Below are 16,440 nucleotides of genomic sequence, written 5' to 3'. Positions count from 1 at the left end.
TTCACACCTCTCCTGCTGTTGTTTCAGGCTTCCTTGTTGTAGCTTAAAAAAAGCCACAGCACTGTTTTCAATATAAAAAAAAATGAAACTATAACATATACAAGCCTTCTTTCCCCTTGCTTCTTCTAAACTCTCTCTCTCAAAAGAGAACCATCAGTGTTTTTCAAATTTTATGAGGGAGAAGCACAATCTGTTCCTATTAACAGGATTTGTTATTTTAATTATTTTAAAGCATTGAGGCTCATTTTAAAGGAGGAGTTACAATGGTTATTTTACAGCAATCACACATAGTAGTTAACAACCTATGAATTCCAATAAGTATTAAGCTTGGCTATAACACAGGTTGAGAGACTTTTTTCCAAGCATTTGACTTTATGCAACTTATTTTTAGGAAGGCATATTTTAGATTAAATGTCTCCATGTTCGTCTTTGAAAAAAAAATGAAGCAATAAAGACTTAATTAAGAAAGAAAATCAAATACATATTTCAAGCTATTCATTTTGGAACAGAGATAGAGGAACAAAATCTGAAATTTGAAAATAATTTTAAAATAAATTTTTCTGACAAATTGTGTAAAGCTGTCTGCAAAAAAAATCTCTGAAAATTATGTGTAAATTCATTTGTTTTTTAAAAACTGTTTATTGTCACAATCAATTCACCTAATTCAGCTGTAACCTGATATTATGAAATCCTATGAATCTGCAAAAATGTAGTTTTACTGCAAGATAAGTGGGAAATGGTTAGATCAAGCGTATGTAGTATAGATGCTGACCTTATATGTAAGTACCACCTTGTCTCTTCTAACCTTTCGCAGCAAAGGACAGCTTATGTCCTTGCATTAAAAAGTCACATTTCTTTTGACAGAAGCAACACGTCGAAGGGCAGCTGGTTACTAGAGCCTTGACTGGACAAAAGAGTCAGGCAGCATTACAACAAGATTTCTATCTGCAAAATCTTGATGAAGAAATTACACCAAATATACTGCTACTACGTTTACTCAAGTGGCTGGTTCACAGAATCAACAAAATGAAGTCTGTTTTTCCAAACATTTCTATGCTCTGTCTCCTTTTCCTACTCCATCTACCACCACAAGTCTAGCTCTTCTTTCCCCTCAATTCCTTAGGGCATTGCCTCACTAGGGAAAAGACAGCAAACACTGTGACTAACGGGGAGCTGTGCCACGCAGCCAGCCTTGCAGCCGACAAGTCCTGCCCTTGCGCAGCGAGGGCAGCAAGCCGGGTTTCTCTCCATTAACTATCTGCCATTTGCGATGAGCGACGTTATCGTTGGGACTTCTGCCTACCCTCACATTAAGACGAAAACGGCCCATGGGTTTCAAAGCTCCCAGGGGGATGGCAGAGGTGATGCAGAACACAACTGCATAAACTCGGTCCCTTTAGGAAACCAAACTAAAAGCAAATGCTCTACCGACGCTGCTGACATTTGCAGGCAGCACTACACACAAACCCAAACGGCTTTCATACGTACGCTGAAATCGGTGCAAATCGGGACCTGGAGCAAGAATAACCTGTGCACAGAATTGGTGTAAATCCTGTTTTATGTATGTTCCTCTAACACAAACTGAATGTAGATGAAAGCATTAGAAGCAGTAAACACTAGCAAAACTGTAGAGATGGGAAAAAATACATGTTTTTCTGCTCACTACTGTTTCCAGTGAACACCACTTTGTTTCTCAGAAAATGAAGTAACTGACATCAACATCTTAAATCTGAATTCATGCATAAAGAATATTACGTTTACAAATACGACACGGAAATAAATAGAAAATCATCAAACCAATATAGACATCTCCATGTATACCGATATTAAAAAGTAGGTATCACGACATTTCAAAGAAGAAAAATAATAAAAATATTAGTTTTACTCACACCTCAAAAAGGTTCAAAACAAAAAAGATGTTTAGTGATAAGTTATGAAAATGATTAAGTATGTGCAGGAAATCAGGTGCAACTGCCTTGTGTTTAAAGAAGACAATAAAAGGAAGAAAAGTAATGCATAGTGCCTCTGACTATAAATGACATTCTCCTGTTTACATTCTTGTAATGCAAACCCAAGAATAATGCCAATGAAATCAAAAGCCAACGTTTGACTGATCAAAGCGGAACTCTGCAATCATAAATGAAGCGTATGGAATTTACTTTAGCAAATCACCAATAAGCTGTAAGTTTAACTACTGTTCAAAACCAGCAACGGCATTTATTCTCTTAGTAGAACGGACAAATCTCCAGTAGCTGGACTTTCTAACAAACAAAGTCCCATGCAGCGGAAAATTAAGCTAATTGTCTGCTTTGAGACAGGACACTACATTTGCTACACTGCATAACAACCCATGATCTCAAGGTACTTTTTTGGTAACAATATAATTAGAAGATCTGTTGGAATTTCAAGTCATCTTTAGGTTAGGGTAGTCAATTGTTTAGGTCACATGCATTAGAGAAGACAGAGTATGTCTCCCTTTGAACTTATTAAGATACATCCTTTACATTTTTAAACAAATCTTGATGTTGCAACTTTCTTGCTGCATTAAGTTGGCTTCCTGCATTGCAGTTTTTACATACAATGTTTCAAAATAGTTTTAAAATATTTTTTCAACAAGTTGGTTGTTTACACAGCTCTCTTCAAGCTAGCTGATATTTTACTGCATGCAGAGACCAGAACACAACTTAATAAAATAATAATATGCCAGCTTTCATGATTTTATATTATACTTTGTAAGGAGTAAAATATTTCCTTCTTCAAAGTTAGTAAGACAAGGACCTCAGCTGCAGAGAACGGAGTTTGTTTAAAAGAAGGATGCTGAAAGGATACTCGGAAAAAGCAAGTAATGGTAAAATCAGGACACTCTTCCAAAGGCTGAGAAGAGAATAAATAAAAGCAGGAAGTCATAGATAGTAACAACAAAGACTGCTAAAAATCCACAGTTTCATGATAGGAAAAGACAATGGAAGGAGGACAAAAGTGACTCTGAAGAGACTGCAGAGCACAGTAAGGCTATACATGCATGTGAACTTGAGGGCTAGTGATTTACTTTATGCTAGAGAAAAGAATTACAGCAACAGCCAGAACGACAATCTTGCCATCAAAAGGCACAGCTTCAAGCCAACACAAATACATCTGACTTAAGCTTAATCTAACTGGCATAAGTGACAACAGACATGAGAAGCTGGAGCACAGACTACAGTGCTCCCGATGCTAGCCCAAAGACATGTACACATGGCGTGCTAAACCAATACTCCTTGCATCTTTCCTTGCTTCTAATTTTGATAAGACATAACGTAGGCATGTTTCACTGCAGCTACACCTTTGACTATAACACTGATGTCTCCTGTCTTACTTCCAAGAGATGTTTTGGATTTAGTGCAATGAATTTTATACCCACACAAACATCACCAGTAACATTCACTCCGCCTGGAAAACAACTACTTCGACTACCTTGTGATACATCTACATTGCAGTGTCATCAAGAAGTGCAGCAGTATAAAAACACACCTGACTGAGCTTTAGCATAGTAAAAGCACGTGACAATCACTACGAAAACAATGATCGTTTTGCAAGGAAGCCCATTCCCTCCAAATAAATAACTGGAATCCCTTGTGGCTTTGTGAAGTCCATGCTGAAGCCTCTTGATACCCTATCTCCATTACAGCATCTACTGATCAAGCTTACTAGATTAAATCTGCCTCATATATGCTCTATAATTGTGCTGCACTAACTCTTCAAACATGCATAGACATAACCCAAGTGAAGATGTAATAGGCATAGATGAAAATGAAAGAATTTTGGCAGTAGCATGGAAGAAAAGAAATGAGAAGGCTAGTGATCTTCCCCTGTAAAACAACTTGTCTTTCAATAACAAAGTTTCTTATTTTTGTCTAATTCATGCATACGTCTAGCAAAAAATGCTCTTTTTATACTTTTTCAATTCAAGTATCATATACTACTATCATGTCACAATTAGGGAATCTATCAACTGTCCTTATTTGACAGTTTGCAATATTTTGTAATAGGAGATACAAAGAAATACACAGCACAATTGGGAGTCCTAAAGAACTTACAGCCTCCAAGGTCAGTAAGACTGAGGTGAAAAAAAAAGACATATCAAAGGTTTCTGAGATTGAAAACTGTTGCAGGTGGGGAAGACTTAGATTGGAAGTTACAACGTACTCACTCCAAGACTGCTCATACAGAGCAATACTGCAGAGTAGCTACCAACCGGTACATTCAGACTTTGTCTTAAATATCAATTACAGACATCTTGCTAAACTGCTCAAGGTTAGGACACAACGGATGAATTCTGAAATATTGCTTGTATTTAATGTTTAAATAGAAATATACATTTATATTACATTTGAATACATTTCCATACTTCAATCTACAGTAAAAATAATTCCAATATTTTAATGCATGCCTGGGTGAAATCAACCAGATACGATACTCTATACACTAGGTATGCTCTAGGTATTTTTAGCTTGATACCCACTGTGCCTTCAAGTTTGTGGACTGCTGCTAAGGCACCCACAAAAAGTTAAGGCAAACAAATCTATTCCACTATACAAGAGTCTGCACAGCTGTTGGAAAATTTTTAAAAGACTACAAATCCAAAATGATGACCATCACCTCAGGAATGCAGGAGAGTTAACGAACAGCAGCAGTAGAGGAAATCTAGGAGACAAAAAACTAGCAAAACAATTCAAGCCTCACTGGCCCAGTAAACAATCATTCAAGCTAATGCTGGTTACAAACACCACACAGGAGTGTGATGCGAACACCACTACAGCCGACTAGCTCAGAGCCCTGAAACCCAGATGATCTATTTGCATCTCGGATGCAGCCTTTGTCAAAGATCTGGTACTCAACTTGGAATTCATTTATCCCTTATGCTACCAAGCTCTATACTAATAATGAATGAATTCTACAGTGGCTCTCCTCTAAATGAATCATGTAATGATCTGAAGCTTTTGTAATGACAAAGACCTGATCTAAATGCTTTTCTACAGGTGCCATATAACATGGTAAAGAAGAAAGATCGATACACACAAAGTGCTACCGCTGCTTCTGTCACTTCATGCTTTTAGGGCTGCTAACTGGCCACTAAGTTGCAAAGGAGTGAAGTAATAAGGTGACTGAACTACAAGAAGTTTAAAACCAGGATTTTTTCATACACACAGTTTGCTTCTGATGGAGGTAATAGGGTTTTCATATGGGAAAAAAGCCCTTTGAAAACCACATGGATGAAAGTGCTGTTTGTTTTTTTTTCTCAAGTCAGTAGATAAGAAGCTATATTTTACACTAATAAAAAAAATTCATTTAATTAAGTTCTTAACATTAGAAAAATTCCAGCTGTTAGGCAGACTTATGTAGTCTGCCCAACAGCTTATATATTCTTAACAAAAGGAGTGAACAAAATATGGTTTAAGTACAGTGTCCCCATGAGATCAGAGATACAGATAATAATACAAAGCAAGTTCTGCCATTACCATTAGTTACATGTTAAATTGTACCAATGCTCAACTCAATATTTCTCTAAAATATTTATTTTAAAGCATGAAAATAAAAACATTAGTAAGAATTACAAGGCAATAAAGGAATTACAAATAACTCTAGATGCTATAGATGATTAAGCACATAATTAAAAAGATACTTCAAATTTACTAAGTTCAAATCCAGCGTGCATTTCCTGTAGCATGCAACTCTGCCTGCAAAAAAAACCCACCACTAAACTCAACAAAAAAAAAACCCAATGCTATATAGACTTCTCACACCCCTTAAGTATCTGCAGTTCTCCATTCTACAAAGTAACAAATTAATTTTGTCATATGTAAATTCTTCTCCTACAATTAAGAACAAATTTGTAGTAATTTCAATCTACACTTATCGATGTACATTTATCTCTCAAAATTACATGTTTTTTCTACATTGATTGCCTTGCTATGGTGAGAACATCCTATTTGAGGTAATACTGTACATAAAAATTTCACATCACAAGTGGATGTTGCTGAAATGGAAAGTGATGTTAAACCTATATCATATATACTATCCGGTGACACAGCTACTTAAAAATTCCTACCTGAATATCACTTAAAATAGGACCTCTTCAGAGATATGTTATTTATAGCTATACAGTTGTTGCACAATAAGCACAATAAGACTGCTGTTATGAAGCATCAGTATGCAGGATTTCCTTTCCCTGTAATCCTAATACTTTTGCCGTTCAGTGATAAAAGCAAACACACTGTGCTGACTCCTAAGCATTTTTACCCTCCCTCCTGTCCTTGAATCTTTAAAGGTTACATAAACCATAAATAGCTAGTGTTTGTATTACGGACTACTTTGCCCTCGCACTAAATGAATTCTTCTCCTAGGGAATGCGAAACACTAGAACTGCTATAACTAGATTGATCTGTCCTTAATAGGCTTTATTAAACATCTGTACCCTTTTCAATAGTCTTACTTTCTGAAATGTCATATCATCGCAAAGTTATCCTAAAAGTGAGAAAGCAAACATCACAAAATTTACTTGAAATGGTAAGCTAACTATTGTGAACTACGTGCACTATAAAACAGGAAAAATACTTTTAGTAAAGAATGGCTGACTTATGTAGTAAAAGGGAATAAAATAATTAAGCTGAGACTTAACAAGAAAGATTATTAACTTGCCTAATTTACAACAACTGGTAAGCACCTTTCATTTAAGAATAAATTCTACAATTTCATCTTTAGTACTGATATGTAAGAGAAGAACACCCAAACATCTTTATAGACATAATACAACATTTTTTCTTTTTAAGCTAGATATACAGTTTAAGACATCTGGACTGATAACTGCAATCACTTTAAAGCACAAATTGGCTGGCTTTTAATAGATTAAATTATTTTCCCCATCAATTTGCATATGCACAAGAAAAAAAATACATCTTTGTTTCATAGGTTTTTTTACAGTTTCATCTCCCTCATCCATAGAAACATGTGGAAACATCAGATAAGAGTCACAAGAAGCTCACATTTTCAGTTTTCTCCTAACTGGTATGGGACCAATTCTCAGCATAACTAAACAATCAGCGTCACTTCAAAATAATTTAGAAAGCATGCATTACCATGTAATAGACAGTACCTTGTTCACAGTAGCACGGACTTGGTATACCATTTAAAACACAAGTGAGTGCATCCACGTTAGCGCTTTATTTATCCACACTGACTAAAGTCGCCTTTTAAAAAGCTCCTAGTAAACACACAGAATTCTGATTATAAATCATTTTCTGTTCCTGATGCACAGCAGTTGCTAGGTTTCTGAAGCATTTTCATCTATAATAAAGGCTAGCCTATATATGCATGTTATCTGTAAACATGAAATGAAAACACATTTCTCACAATCGGAAAGTAATAATTAACCTGCACGAACTGCTGTCCGATTCATTTTCTTCTTCACTTGCTCTATCATCTGTCTCTTGTCTGTCAAGCCAACGCGCACCTCCACAGTCTTCTGCTGAGAATTCAAATGTAGGGATTTCTGAGGTGGATGCCATTGGCCAAGGAGGTGAATTCTGGAAATCCTGTTGGCTGGACCTTCTGTAACCAACTGATGTTAAAGGTAGGTTACCTGAATCTAAAAACTTTGTGCCACCAGTTGTTACATTTTGTCCTCTATTCCAGAAGTCTCCCTGGTGGTTTTCAATTGCGGAGTTAGGGGCTGATGCCTGATGACCAAACCACCTCCATCTGATTTTCAAAATCTGCTTCACGTCAAACTCTTTACGAGAACCAGACATCCTTAGTGAAAGCCAGTGATCGTCTAGGCAACAGGGTAAGAAGCAGCACACATAAAAGAAGATTTGTGCACCCAACCAAGACAAGAGAAACACATGCTCTGCCTGTCTGTGGCAAGCAGATTTTCTACAGAAGGAGGGGAGAAAGCATTGCATTCATAGAGAAAGGCTTCTTTAACGGTATGCCATTTGAATATAAACAAAAGGCAATAGACAGTGAAAAATCCTGAGATAAAAAGAGGAGGTGAAACAATCACCTCAATCAGGAAAAATGCTAATCGGTTTACCCTAAAAGCTCCAAGGCTGTTTCTGTTGCTCTCCTCTGACCATTAGCTTTCAAAAACATCAAACAGTATTCATTAAAGCCCTTTCAAGAGCTGAATACCACCCCCTTTCCTTAAACCACAAATGACAGAGAACGTAATTCCTGTACTGCATCTCAGAATCTCGGCTTCTTAGTCTGTTAACTCTTGCTACTACAGAGGGGAAACAACCTGCAAAAAACAAATTAAATTCTTCCTTCGCTGCTAAAGAATAAATTTACAGAAAAGACTTAAAACCAAACCAAAGAGAATTGATTATGCTGGGGAGAAACTGAACTGTAAATAATTCTTTTTCCCATTACAGGACATGCACTAGCTTAAAAAGGACACAAGCAGCCCGGAAGGCTCAAGGGACTAGTACTGGGTTATAGAGCCTTTCATCTTGATGTGCTTTGATTCAAATCTAGGTCTGCAGTAACTGAAAATTTCCATCTGAAATGAGCTAATAGTTTCCATTCACTTACACATCACTAAAAGTGAAAGCAAGAAAAAGATAACCGGTCACTAGTCAGACACCTGAAACAGCCCCTGCAAAACAGACAACAAAAGATGACTTCTCAAAAGGCTACTTTCTAACCACCTACAATCAGCTGTTCCAGACCAGGTTAGAAGTACTGTGATGGAAGAGTGAAAAAGTGAGATGCACACTTTTGAGACAGAATTCCCTCTAGATAGGTAATTTATGTAATGTATTAAAACATCCAACAAAAGTTTTTACTTGAATGAGGAAGAGAAAGCCAAAAGGACACCACACACAACGATCAATTTACATTTCCTATGAAAAACAGCCTATTCCTCTCTGACATATGAAGCCAGTCACATATAAAATGCTGAGATTCATTCTAATCACATGCAAATAGTAATAACCATTTTAGAACAACAAAGAGGCGCTGGATTTTATCAGCCCTTGATAAACAGATCTACGTTTTCAATCTTCACAGTTCAGTTACTCTGTTCAACTCTCCAGGATAAATATGCAACAAATTTTTAAGTGCTTCTTTCCTACCTACAGTTTAAATCAAAAGTGAAAGTCACTGTCTCTCAGATGAACATTGAGCTACAAAATATGTGATCTTGTAATTAGGATAGCTGCAGCCTTCTTTAAAACAGGTTATATGCAGAACCTGTAGGAAAACTTAAAACAGCGCCCACTTTTACCACCCAAAAACCAAACGCTCCATTTCATAGTCAATGCCAGGAGTAAATCATGGTATTTGCTTGGGAACCACAATGTTGAAAGGGCTAGTTTTAATCTGGAAAGCTCGCCCATTATTGCTCAGAATACAGTTATTTATGAAAGCCCTTCTCACAAATGCTAGCAAATCTCATTTCTATAGAAACAGCATACCAGCTGTTCTCTGCAAAGAGATGCTGCATTTCAGAATGTGTACCTTGCCACCCACCTGGCCTACCAGACGCTATATACCACGGCCTTTGCAGCATGTCCAGAAAACAGCTGAAGATACTTGGAAGGTGAGATGGTTAAGTAGATAAATATACAAAGTTGTTACCATCTTTGCTGGAGATTTCATTAAAACACATACAAACAGGGAAATATTTAAGAAGGATATTGATTTCATATATAACCATAAAAATTGTACGCACGTTTAACCAAAAGGATATGACGTGCAGTCCCTACTCATCCTGTACACAGATAGCTAATTGTTCAAAGCTTAACTGCAGTGTCCAAACACCACCACTTGTGTAACTGCAAGTCGGGTGAAACTACAGTACAGCTTAAGAAGTAATAACAAAATGACATATTTTTATTTATCCTCTCTATGTTTTGTGTTGGTGTCAGATGTTCATCAAGGGTGGAGAAGCAGGACAAGTGATTGGTGTGTCTGTTAACATTCATCACAGCAGTAGTATTTTAATTACCCATTTAACTACGAAAAGTAAGCTTTAAGTACCTTTATTTCTGCTGGTATGGTAAATCTATTATACATAAGGACTGACCTGGATTGTCTCTCTTGTATGACAGACTCATTTAATATTCCAACTGTCCCAGTACAAGTCTACTAAGACAATGGCAGATTTGCTGATTCTAGTGCTTTTTCAGCACTTTCTCATGACTTACTGGAAAATACAGCCTAATTACTGCTTTGCTTGGGCTGTGAAGCTATGGGTTGGAACAGATTAGAAAACAAAACGTGCTGTAGTTTTAAGAGACCAAAACACAAAACTGTTTTCCATTTTGTTTCATTTTGCTAGATTATACAAACTCACTCCTCTATACACTCTCCCAAGTTACAGTTCTAAGACAGACTGCATAATTTCTCTGTTTCATATAAATCAGATCCAAGTTTGTATTACAAATGACAAGATGAGGCAAGTGCCACTTAATTCTTCAGTTTAAATTGATAACATTGCTCTGAAATAATTGAGGGCCTTGTGTTGTTTTGGACACTCTTCATTCCTATGAATAATGTGAGAGTTTTTTATCAGGTCCCTGCTGGTAGTTAACAGACTTTTGAGGAGACCTCAAATAATGAGTTGTTAGGACTTCCACTTACTGGGACCACCCAAACCTCATCTTTAACATCTCATCTGGTAATTGGTGCTCACAAATTCAAATGCCCACCACTGGCCTGTGGCCTCCCATATGTCTTTCTAATGCACTAACACATTTTTGAGACATCTGCTAAAAAAGTAAGCTGAACGGAACCATCTTACTTAAACACAGTAGATACAGACTTCGCAAGGATTCTGAAATATTTTCTCATTTATTAAAGGAAAAGTTTTCATTTAATGAAAAAATAAAGTGCTTATATCCATTTTTTTCTGACCTATGTCACTGTGGCAGCTAAATAACAATTTTGTGTTTTGTGATGAATCATAACAACATTTTAAATACAGCTATAGTGTCCTTTTTGGGAAAATAATTCTGTTCACATTAACAAGGTTCTGTAAGCTTACTGTGAAGACAATTTTGAGAACTCTGATTTTGATTTATCAGATTGATAATCCTAAGAATGGAGCACCTGAGCATTTAAGCACATAACCTCTCTCATATGAGCAGCTCCACAAAGTAATAAATTCCTGCAGTTAGCAGTGGGGCACAGTTTCCCAGATTCTGCCATGTGAACAAAAGGAAAACATTTAAATGCATACTGTATGTTAAATGTGCAATTGTGCAAATAGGTAACACCAAGAACATACTACTTCAGCTTTATAAATTGCTCATTTCAAGATCTTCAGAACAGTTTATCTCCACAGAGATATAAAAATCTTCGGGTTTTTTTTTTACTAGCCAAAAGCTTTACTACACTGGCAATCTTTGCTATTACGTATCTTTATTCATACAAGTGTCAAAGGAAGATGTAATCCAACATAACTAGTTAAAATTTAGACAACGTTTTTACTCCTCAGATACTTCTACTGTATATTTTGAGGAAAGATATGCTCTAAATATTATTCAGTACACCAGTGGGAACTATGGAAAAATTATTACTAAAATAATCAAGTTTAAGTGCTTTTATTCATTATGTTTTTTCATTTTTTCACTAGGAAGTCAGTTAGATTTTCAAATAAACAAATACATTTATAGAATACTTTTTTGAGGCACTTTTAAGATTTGGATCTCAATACCACTTTTCACGGTAACATTTTTCCTGTTACTGCTATGTTTTGGTTTCAAAAAACTATCACCTTTCAACTTCAGGGCAACTCAGATAAAATATTTTCAAGGTATTTAGTCTGTCAAATGGATTTAAAGTTATAATTTTTTAAATTGAAGATCTAGGGGCATAAAGGTTCACCTAGTCCTTGGAAGATATTAATGATCCTTTAAAGTGCCCATTAAGAATGAAAATGTCAAAATAATTAGATAAAAGTCTTTGTTTTGACTGCAAGAGTTGTTTCTCTGCTGAAAAAATGCCACTTAATAAAAGCATTAAACATAAAAAGATGTATTTTAGATATAAATAGACTCATTAAGATGTGATAAATGTATTTTTGCCAATGTCTAGCAACCTTAGATACGTATTCTAAAGCATAAAAAAGGTTCACTGACTGTAAGATGTTCATCAATTAATCAAATGCATACTTAGAGCATTAAAAGACATTCAAAATTTAACACTTTTTAAAAAGGGATCTAAAATATTAATTTGAGGCATTAAAGTAACCGTTCAAAGAACACTGCTATAGGTAACCCCAAACTGCACATCTGGCCCATGGTTATGTGAAAAGTCCCTTACAGCAGCAACAGCACAGTTCCTTCAGGAGAGAAAGAGGAAAACACCCCACAGTTCCTGACTCCATGTACTTCAACTCATTGTTCCGACTGGCAGAAATGAGCTGCAGCCGAATTACTGGCACTACACTGCAACTTTCTGCCACTTTGCATTGCATGTTTCCCTTGAGAGGTGCAAGCCATATGTTCAGAAACACTCACTTCAGAGCACTCAGCTTAACAGTAGCATGAAGAGACCTGTACAGAGCAACAGCCTGGTTTGCTGTTTATTTTATTCAGATAAGAGGCGGAGGGAGAAAGAGAGAAAGATTTCCATATGTAACAGAAGACTGTCAGATTCTAGATTTTTTTAGCTCAAGCATGATACTGGTTCATGCAGAACAACAGTTGTGATCCAAGACATTTACATTTCTTTAAAACATTAACATTGATTTCTGTCTATCCAAGTAATACCCAAGCATATAAGGAACTGCACCATCTACAAGTAAAACTATAATGCAGAGCTAACCCTGAATAAACAGTGCAGTAAGTTCCCTGAAGCTTATTGACCCTCTAAAAGTTTGCACTCTGAGTCCATCAGGTCAGCTGTGGTTTTTCAGTTAAAACTCATTTATAATACAAAAAGGACATCACTGTGAAAGGCCAAACCACAAAACCAGTTTTCTGTACCAGAAGGCTCAAGTAGCCACACAAAGGTTAAGACAAGCAAAAAGTTCCCAGTTCATACACTCTAGGAATACTGGTACTGCTGATTCGAATGAAAACAAGGTAAAGTCATCAATCTACAGATAGTAATACTCCAGCACAAATCATTTCCTCTAGAAATGTCACTGTTAAGGAAGAGTGATAACAAAAACACTATTCTGCAGATATTTAAAGAAGCTCTGCCGAAAGTAAAGCCATTCTTAGAACCAGTTTAGGAAGGTATTGCCTAATAAAGCTACAAAAGGTGATACATCACAGATTGAAGGACTGCAGCAAATCCAAATAAAATAACACGCAGATAGCTTCCTTTTATCAAAATGACATAAACATGGCCAAGGTCATCTTTGTAGGCAAATTTGCATGCAAACTGAAGAAGATATTTGTATATTTTTCAGAGACAGCAGCAGCTTTATTTCACCACAAGGCATTCAGTTTTCCCCAAAAACCCACAGAAAAATGGGGAAAGAAGAACACTACCAACATTGTCAGCAGCAGAGGGGATGCTTGTTTGGTAAAAAATTACAGGTACCCCCAGTTCTACATTAGGCCCCATACAGAAAACTACCCGATTACGGCACCGTAAAAGAACAGTGAAGAAGGAGATTTGCAAGTGATTAGGTAATGCCAGATAGCACTCCCTGTCAGACTACACAAAATTCTAAGAGAAATACAAGGAGGTCTGTGGGAGAAAAGTTTACACTGTGTTTAAATGTCAAGCTGTGCAATGCCACAGCTACTGAGGCAAAGTATTTCAAGACAGAGACTTGAGCATTCTAAATGAATGATTTAACACCAAAAGACATCTCAAGAGACTCATTATTTCTCTCTCAGTGAGGACCTCTGTCTAATTAGCAGCTTCAGTTAACACCCTCCACCCCCCAACTGAGATTTTCAGCTGCATAAGGGATAATATATGAAGATATAATATTTTATTACATATTTATAAAACAAATGGTGTGACCTCATCTGGAACTCCTTGTGTGCAAATGATCATTGCAACTCAAAAATAGTGTTGCAGAAAACAGAGTTCACAGAAAGGCAACACGAATGATCAAAGTACAAAAGCAACAATCATCACACCAAAAGGCAGAATGTTCATAAGAATCATATCAATGTTTGTTAAGTATGCAATTAATGTTTATGAGAAGCATATTAATGTCTCATTAATATGAAAACCAGAATTTTTATTCAGTTTTAAGAATTAATGTTACATTTACACAAGACACGCACTTACGACATTTTAGGAACCCAATTGTGTGTAACATCATATATGTCAAACAGAACTTCTCATAAAAATCCTTGCAATATAAAGAATTCTGCCACTGTCTGCCCACCTGGAGTTGAATCTCACAAGGGACATCAAAGGCAGCACAGGTGACAAAAGGAAGAATAGGGAAAATGTGGGCCTGCTGCTGAATGGGGCAGGCCCTGGTGACACAGGACATGGAAAAGGCGGAGATACTGAACGCCCTCTGACTCTGTCTTCACTAGCAAGATCGGCCTTCAGAACTTCATGAAGTTCAACAAAGGGAAGTGCAAAATCCTGCACCTGAAAGGAACAACCCCATGTGCCACTACATGCTGGGGCCCACCCAGATGGAAAGCAGCTTTGCAGAAAAGGACCTGGTAGTCACCAAGTTGAACACGAGCCACCGATCTGCCCTTGCAGCAAAGAAGGCTAATGGTATCCTGGGCGGCATTAGGAGGAGTGTTGCCAGCAAGTCGAGGCAAGTGATCATTCTTCTCTATTCAGCACCGGTGAGGCCACACCTGAAGTGCTGCGTCCAGTTCTGGGCTCCCCAGTACAAGAGAGATATGACATACTGGAGAGAGCCCAGCAAAGGGCCACTAAGATGAAGAAGGGCCTGGAGCATCTCTCATATGAGGAAAGTGAGCAAGCTGGGACTGTTTAGCCTAGAGGAAACTCGGGGGGGGATGTCTAATGAACATGTACAAACATCAAAAGGGAAGGTGCAAAAAAGACAGAGCCAGGCTCTTTTTGGGGGTGTCCAGTGATAGGACAAGAGGCAACCAGCCACTGAGTACAGGTTGTGGAGTTTACGCCCTTGGAGATAGTCAAAAGCTGTCGGGACATGGTCCTGGGCAACCTGGTTTTGGTGACCTCACTTGAGTAGCGGGGGTTGGACCAGATGACCTCCATAGGTCCCTTCCAATCTCAACCATTCTATGAAATGTTGATCTGCATGTAAGGTGGCAAAAGAGAAACCAAGTATCTAGTTGACCATCCTCTGCTTATCCCATGGATTTATGTCCCTTCCTTAAACTAACTTTACAGGAACAGCTGCTGTGACAAGTAAAGACTTCTTTTAATTAATAACCATCTGCATTCTTTCATAGATGTAATATGAAAACAACATAACCTATCAAATGAACATCCTAATTCTATTTGTGCCCTCACATCTGATGCCTTTATGTCATCAGAGCCTTTATGCCCTTAGAGCCTTAAAAGCAACAGCTGGATAGAAATAAACCATTTTGGTAAGCTCAAGGTTAAGCAGATAAAAAAGAAAACATTTTGATCTACTGCCAGTTTGTGGTTACGATGTGTACAAGTACAGAAGATGACTGCCAAGCATGGTAACTAGAAGTACAGGAGGAGAGGAATTCAATGCATCAGTTCCACGCTACTGAATGGAAATGTTGCTCCGTAACAGGTATTCTCATTCTCCTGCTAAATGAAATATTTCTTTGATCTTTTATACATACAAAAACAAAGGGAATAAGTGCCTTACTTTTTAAAAATAAATACTTCAGAAGCATTTTGTTAGAACATTATCAAAAGGATAACGTACATGCGCACATTCTCCTCCGTCCAGTAAGTTATTAAGATTTTCTATGTCAACTCTAAATATATATGATTTACTTTAATACAACAGCACGGTACAGAATAGCATTTTTCCAATTCAGTTTGCTAGTGATGATTGCTCCTTATACAATTCATTGAACACAGATGAAACAATGACTACGCAAGAAACGCCACACAAAGACATTATCTCAATTTCTTACGAAATATATGTATTACAGTAAAGATTTTTAAAAGAGCATTTAGATGTTCATATTCCAAATAAGGACGTGTGAGATGAATCATCACCAATCACTACTAAAAATCCTGTTTACAATTAGACACACTAGCAGCTGACACATATACGTTACTAAAAAGTATTATCTTGTAGAGTAGAAAATCCAACTCTATCATCTTATTTCTCCGTAACAAGTGACATCTACAGCAGTAACTGTAAATCTGAAATTAAGTACTGAAATGAGAAATCAATACCAGAGAGCAGCACTCATAATCAAATAGTTACAGAGATGTTTAAACTGGATCATACATATATTTGTTTATAAATACATAATAAAGTGGCTTGTATTACTTGCTTTAATTACAAGCATTGTATCTTGACGATAGGTTTTT

General features: G+C 36.9%; 1 protein-coding gene across 1 annotated transcript in view; it reads right to left on the bottom strand.

Annotated features, from left to right (window-relative positions):
- The window catches only part of KLHL5 (kelch like family member 5), a 40,827-nt gene extending 33,025 nt beyond the window's left edge, over positions 1-7,802 (bottom strand). The window contains 1 exon segment of the mRNA XM_086611671.1: positions 7,411-7,802. Within this exon segment, the coding sequence (XP_086467797.1) occupies positions 7,411-7,787 (377 nt within the window). The 5' untranslated portion in view covers positions 7,788-7,802.
- Positions 7,803-16,440: the final 8,638 nt, after the last annotated feature.

This window comes from Tauraco erythrolophus, chromosome 5, assembly GCF_009769465.1.
Source record: "Tauraco erythrolophus isolate bTauEry1 chromosome 5, bTauEry1.pri, whole genome shotgun sequence".
Lineage (NCBI taxonomy): Eukaryota > Metazoa > Chordata > Aves > Musophagiformes > Musophagidae > Tauraco > Tauraco erythrolophus.
Note: the sequence above shows the minus strand (reverse complement) of the source record. Positions and strands in the feature narration are given on the sequence as shown.